This window comes from Marmota flaviventris, chromosome 6 (assembly GCF_047511675.1).
Source record: "Marmota flaviventris isolate mMarFla1 chromosome 6, mMarFla1.hap1, whole genome shotgun sequence".
NCBI classification, from domain to species: Eukaryota; Metazoa; Chordata; class Mammalia; order Rodentia; family Sciuridae; genus Marmota; species Marmota flaviventris.
In genome coordinates this window covers 31,367,796-31,373,288 of record NC_092503.1, presented here as the reverse complement: position 1 = coordinate 31,373,288, position 5,493 = coordinate 31,367,796, and the positions used below count along the sequence as shown (strand labels likewise).

Here is a 5,493-nt window from a genome sequence, read left to right as displayed (position 1 = left end):
GCCTGTGGAACTGAGAGATGATAAATTTCTTTTTTTTTTTTAAAGCAATTTAGGGTACCTAGTTACAACAGCTCTAGCAAATTATAAACTACGTAATAGCTAAACTTAGATGATTCTGAAATACAAATTTCTACTGCTGTCTCTTTCTAACTGCAATATTCTCCTTTTCTATCGATGAAACCTTTTATTACAGTGAGATGGAACCAGTTGTATCATAGCCGAATGTGAGATACAGTCATTCTTGAATCCTCAGTTATCTCCTTCCCACATTTCAACAATCATTCAAATGGTTTGGATGGTTAGGAGTATGGGCCTTAAAGACCAGTTTCTCCATTTACTAGTCATCTGACTTTCGACAACTCTTTAAGCCTGGGTTTCCTTACTTCTTAAGGAGAGCTAATATTGGCATTAGTACATAAGGTCTTTATGACAATCTAGGGAGAAAACACAGAATAAGAATTTAGCACTCTACCATGGAGACTCCAACCGTCCCCACCCTCCTTTTTTTGTGATACTGGAGATTGAACCAGCTTTACCACTGAACTATATACTCAGCTTTTAAAAAAAATTTTAAAATTTGAGACGGGGTCTTGCTAAGCTGCTGAGCTGGCCTCTAACTTGATTCTCCTGCCTTGGCCTTCAGAATACCTGGGATTATAGACAGGAACCACCATGCCTGGGTGTACTTATTTTTTATATGTACGATTTCAAACTCATATTTGTGTACATTATGTAAATGTTATAATCTGCTTGTATAAGAATATTTTGCTACTAACCTTTTAATATATATTTTCTTCCACCTTTGACAATATCTAAAATTGAAGGAGGTAAATTTTAAAAAGTGAACTGGAGAACCTATATTAAAGATTCCTTCTATCATGGGTATGCCCTTTAACTTTATTTGCTGGGTGCGGGGTGGGGATTCGAACTAGTTATATAACTAAGATGATTTAAAAAAAAATGTAGGTCCAGTCCTAAGGAGGGAGGTTTGTGGCTGATAGAAAAGGTATTTATTAAAGTAAAATATGAAGGCATAGGTCCATGATATTGAGTCAACAGAACAGATTAGGAACTGCTAGAAGAGGTAAACCAAGTCTGAATTGATAGGTACTAAACTGGGAACCCCAGCACTAAAGCCACTAAGCTAAAAGGCCCTTAGTCATTTTTCCTTCATGAAAATGCTTTGTTTGAAAACAGTTATTTTCCATATTTACATTTCCAGAGTTTTTACATATTGTTTGCTTCTTCTATAAGATGTTTTGGGGAAATGAAATATAATATGCTTATTAGCACATTAACTTTTATTCTTCTTCTTCTTTTTTTTTTTTTTTTTTTTTTTTTTGGTGCTAGGCATGGAATCAAGGGTCTCACAGATGCTGGGCTATCACTCTATCAGAGTTATTTGTCCAGTCCTAACACATTAACTTTAATTTGAAAAGAGTGTTTAAACACTCCTAACCACATTCTTTCTCAAATATAAAAATATTTTAAGGGTAATTGTCAAAAAAATCAAAAAGGCATCTGTGCCTCGCCCTTACTCTCTGTTTAGAATACTCTCTCCTTTTCTCCCCTGCTGATGGGATTCCCTTTTGGAGCCCTTTTCACAAGCTGCTACAAGCTCGAAATCTTCTCCTTAACCCCAGGCCACCTTGCACCACTCTTGTGGCATTTAGGCAATCTATTCTTGGGCTCAAATCTCAATCCCACGTCAAAAATGCAGAGCCGTGGGTACATTCTGGCTTTTTGTTTCTTAAGGCAAAGTTTCATAAACATTTGTGTACGTTACAGAAGACGACTCAACACTTTTAAAATGAAACTCAAAAGCAACTGAAAAGCTGAAAATGAACTCCACCAATTTACTAAAATCCCAGGACTTCTGTCTTGATAACTCTCCCTATAATCTTATCACACGGACTATTTTCGTCACAGCACTCAGGAGCCTGACTTTGCTCTTTGTATACACCCATCAGACCCATAACAAAGGCTTACTAATTGCTGACTGGCTGGTCAACTTGTTAAGAGAGAAAAGGAAAAAAAAAGATTATATTCAGCAGTTCCGTGTATTTGCTTTAGAAGTGGACTGGGGAACTGGCCAATTACTTCAAAATGAAACATAATTCTTAGGGGGAAAAAAAAAATCACAAGTTTGGTGTTTTTCGAATTGCACCCCGAATTCGCCGACTCCTCTTTTCCAAACGCTACGCTTTTCATTCCTATAGCACCCGAAGCCGCGCCCGTGACAAAGTGGGCATGAAGACACGGCGGGGGAGCCCTGCCCTGCGTGCACTAGGAAACCGGCACAAGACTCCATTGAAACCCACCACACTGAAACCGGAACCGACGGCCGCGTCACGTGCTCCGCTCAACTAACACACAGCCTGCCAAGTGGGTTTGCTAAGTGCTGTAAGTAGCGAAAACGTGTTGGCTCCCGTTTTAAGGAAACAAAAATGAAGAGAGCCCACAGAATGACTTAGAAACCAAGGGGCAAAACGTGAAACTGGCAGGAAATTACAACGTGGCGTGGAAAGGATTAAAACTGGCATTCTTAGGGACCCAGGGCGCATTGGCGACAAGGATCCGATTAAACCACGCGACAGAAAGATTTGGTTCCTCAGGCACTCCGTAGGATGAGCTCTCTGGTCTTCGCAGGCCACGCCTGCTGCGGAAAAGGACAGTGAGAAGCTGCCCGGGTGTTGCCTGTTGTGCGCGCCTAACACTGGCCAATGCAGAGCCAGGGAACTCACAGTGTTCTTGTTTCTCAACAGTCTTAAACCGGAAACAGAAAATCTAAAAGTCTGGCACCGCGAGAGCCACCTTTTTTTTGTGGGCGGGAACGCACATGCGCAGGGGACCCTAGCAAAACCCTTAAATACCGTCATGCGGTCACGCGCGGCCTCTTTCTCTGCCGCCGCGAGTCGCGCGGAGGCGGTGGCTCGGGGTGAGTTACGTCTAGGGTCGGCGAATGCGGTGGTTTTAGTGGGACTCGGTGACTTCTGTCACGGATGGGTGATTAGTGTCCAATTTAAACACAGTCGTCTGATCAGTGTTTTTGTTTTTCAGTTTGTTCAAGATTCAGCTTTATCCGTAATCCACCGCCATGGCCGAGGAAGGGTGAGCCCGGGGGCCTGGTTTGGGGTGCGGGTGCTAAATAGGCCCGGAGCCATACGCGCCGGACAGTGTCAGCTGAGGCGCCATGTACCTGTCGTACATCGCTCATGTCTCCGTCGGGTCCAAGGAGTTAAATGTTGGCGAATTTTGGCTGACGTTTCTGATTTGTCGCGTTTCAGCATTGCTGCTGGAGGTGTAATGGACGTCAACACTGCTTTACAAGAGGTGCTGAAGACCGCCCTCATCCACGATGGCCTTGCACGTGGAATTCGCGAAGCTGCCAAAGCCTTAGACAAGTACGTTTATCAATCTCAATACTGTGGGTTTTTGCAACCGGAACAAAACTTCAGCCGAGGGAAGAAAGTGTGAAGTTCATGGTGTTAGCACAAAAGTTCTGAATGGCATCCGTTCTACAGGAAACCTAGGAAAAGCTATCAGACTTAGATCTATATAGCCCACTAATTTGTGGATTGCTGTTTGGAATGGGGGCAAGCCGTTGATTTCTTAAAACTACAGTGTTTGAATGATGACTTAAATGTCGGATACCCCTTCACTCCTTTCATGGGTGAAAACATTACAGTCTGACAAACCTGTAGGTTGTGGCTCTATTCTCGTTTTGAGGATTCTGAGCCTCATAGCAGTTAGCAAATCAAGCATTATGCTAAATGAATGAAACATGAAGCTGATGTTTGTTGCAGAAGCATCTGGACTTTGAGGAATTGTGTGAGTATAATAAGGAATTTAATCAGAAACCTAGAGTACTTGTAAATTTATTTGGTTGAGTTACTAATTTTTGGGCTTGAAGCATCTTGCTTTGAGTTGAAATTGAATGCGTTAAGGACTTCTGTGCCAGATTGTCAGTTAAATTCACTTGTATAAGTTGACCCTTAGCAGGTCCTAGTAGCAGTTTTACACAATATATATACTTTGACAGTGTTAAATGTTATTTTGTCTAAAATAAAATCCCTTTGTTATGCAGTAGTTTATATCTTTACATAGTAGGTTTTGTATAAGAAAGTTGTTGTGGTTGTGTTGGCCAGATTTCTCCCCTCTAAAGTTTTCTCAGCAGAGTTTTGTGCAGATATGTGTGGGTTTTTTTTTTTTTTAATGTTAGTGTAGCGAAAGCAGAGACAACCCTTAGTGCAAGAGCATTGAATTTCATTTTAGTTGCATTTTTTTCATTTCAGGCGCCAGGCCCATCTCTGTGTACTTGCATCCAACTGTAATGAGCCTATGTATGTCAAATTGGTGGAGGCCCTTTGTGCTGAACACCAAATCAATCTAATTAAGGTAAGTTAATTTGCACTAGCTTTGGATAATTGGGCTGGTTTAAATCATGCTACTTGTATCCAGTCACATGTCTGACATTGTTCTTTGTGTTAAAGACAACTAACAAAACATGCCTGCAAAGATGCTAATTGGTGATCTTGGTGCTGTACATGATGACAACTGGCTCCCTCTACTGAATTGCCATGAGGAAAATGCCATGTCACCCTTCTGACTACAGCTACCTTTGGGGTTTAATTTACTCTTAGTGGCATTAATATCTGCTAATAATGAAGTTTCATTTGTCTAATTACTGCAATAGGTCGATGACAACAAGAAACTAGGAGAATGGGTAGGCCTCTGTAAAATTGACCGAGAGGGCAAGCCCCGTAAAGTGGTTGGTTGCAGTTGTGTAGTTGTTAAGGTAAGTCAGTATCTGGGATGAAGGCTGTTCTGTGTGTATCCTTGTGTTGAAATAAATCAGGAAATGTAAGAGGAAAGAATGTGTTTCTTAACAATTTTTATGGGTATTTGAAAAGAAAAATGAGACATTTTAAAGCCAGCTAGTGAATCTGCTTACCTGCAAATGTTTCTGCAGAAATTTTAGAAAAAGCTGGCAATAATAATGCCATCTTACGAGCCTTAAGGACACTGAAGTCCTTAAGGTCCCTGAAAATGGCTACAATAAATAGTGATGGGAAACATTTCCAAACAGTTGTTAAAGCTTCATTAAGGCTTTCGTATATAATTAGTGTTAAGAACTTGGGTGAGACTTCCAAAAGTTAATAAGAAATTGTATGTGTTTTTTTTCTTTTTTAAAGGATTATGGCAAAGAATCTCAGGCCAAGGATGTCATCGAGGAGTACTTCAAATGCAAGAAATGAGGAAATAAATTTTTCGTTCACATTCCTCACCTCTGGCTTTTTATTTGGGGCAGTTATATAAGGTCCTTTTAGTGAAGGGACATTAACTAACAAATTCTGGAAGCATGTTCTACAACAACTCTATGGTTTCTAGCTAAAAAAACAATTATTGATGTGGTTTTGGCATTTAAACTTGAGTAGCCTAAGAAGCAAAAATATGCCTAACAGAAGGGAGTGAGGACTGACAAGACCAGCT

General features: G+C 40.7%; 1 protein-coding gene and 3 non-coding genes across 5 annotated transcripts; all 4 read left to right on the top strand.

The window, feature by feature from the left end:
* The first annotated feature begins 2,901 nt into the window (after positions 1 to 2,901).
* On the top strand, positions 2,902 to 5,283 carry Rps12 (ribosomal protein S12). 2 transcript variants are annotated; one of them, XM_027938527.2, is made up of 6 exons: positions 2,902 to 2,938; positions 3,061 to 3,111; positions 3,288 to 3,404; positions 4,296 to 4,398; positions 4,697 to 4,798; positions 5,196 to 5,283. In XM_027938527.2, the coding sequence occupies exons 2-6, from the start codon at positions 3,098 to 3,100 to the stop codon at positions 5,256 to 5,258; spliced, it is 399 nt and encodes a 132-aa protein (XP_027794328.1). In that variant the 5' UTR covers positions 2,902 to 2,938; positions 3,061 to 3,097; the 3' UTR covers positions 5,259 to 5,283. The 2 variants fall into 2 exon arrangements, with proteins under 2 accessions (XP_027794328.1, XP_071469113.1); XM_071613012.1 differs by having other exon boundaries at positions 2,927 to 2,945; positions 3,063 to 3,111.
* Positions 3,626 to 3,698, top strand: LOC114095341 (small nucleolar RNA SNORD101). Its single transcript, XR_003583231.1, has one exon. It is a non-coding gene; the product is annotated as a small nucleolar RNA SNORD101 (small nucleolar RNA).
* LOC114095348 (small nucleolar RNA SNORD100) lies at positions 4,541 to 4,616 on the top strand. The gene has a single exon (XR_003583237.1). It is a non-coding gene; the product is annotated as a small nucleolar RNA SNORD100 (small nucleolar RNA).
* On the top strand, positions 4,931 to 5,061 carry LOC114095345 (small nucleolar RNA SNORA33). The gene has a single exon (XR_003583234.1). It is a non-coding gene; the product is annotated as a small nucleolar RNA SNORA33 (small nucleolar RNA).
* Positions 5,284 to 5,493: the final 210 nt, after the last annotated feature.

Bases quoted from the DNA above. Each gene is read 5' to 3' on its own strand.
- Rps12 (XM_027938527.2), top strand. The intron at 3,405-4,295 runs GTACGTTTATCA...TTTTCATTTCAG, and splicing joins GCTGCCAAAGCCTTAGACAA to GCGCCAGGCCCATCTCTGTG. The intron at 4,399-4,696 runs GTAAGTTAATTT...TTACTGCAATAG, and splicing joins ACCAAATCAATCTAATTAAG to GTCGATGACAACAAGAAACT.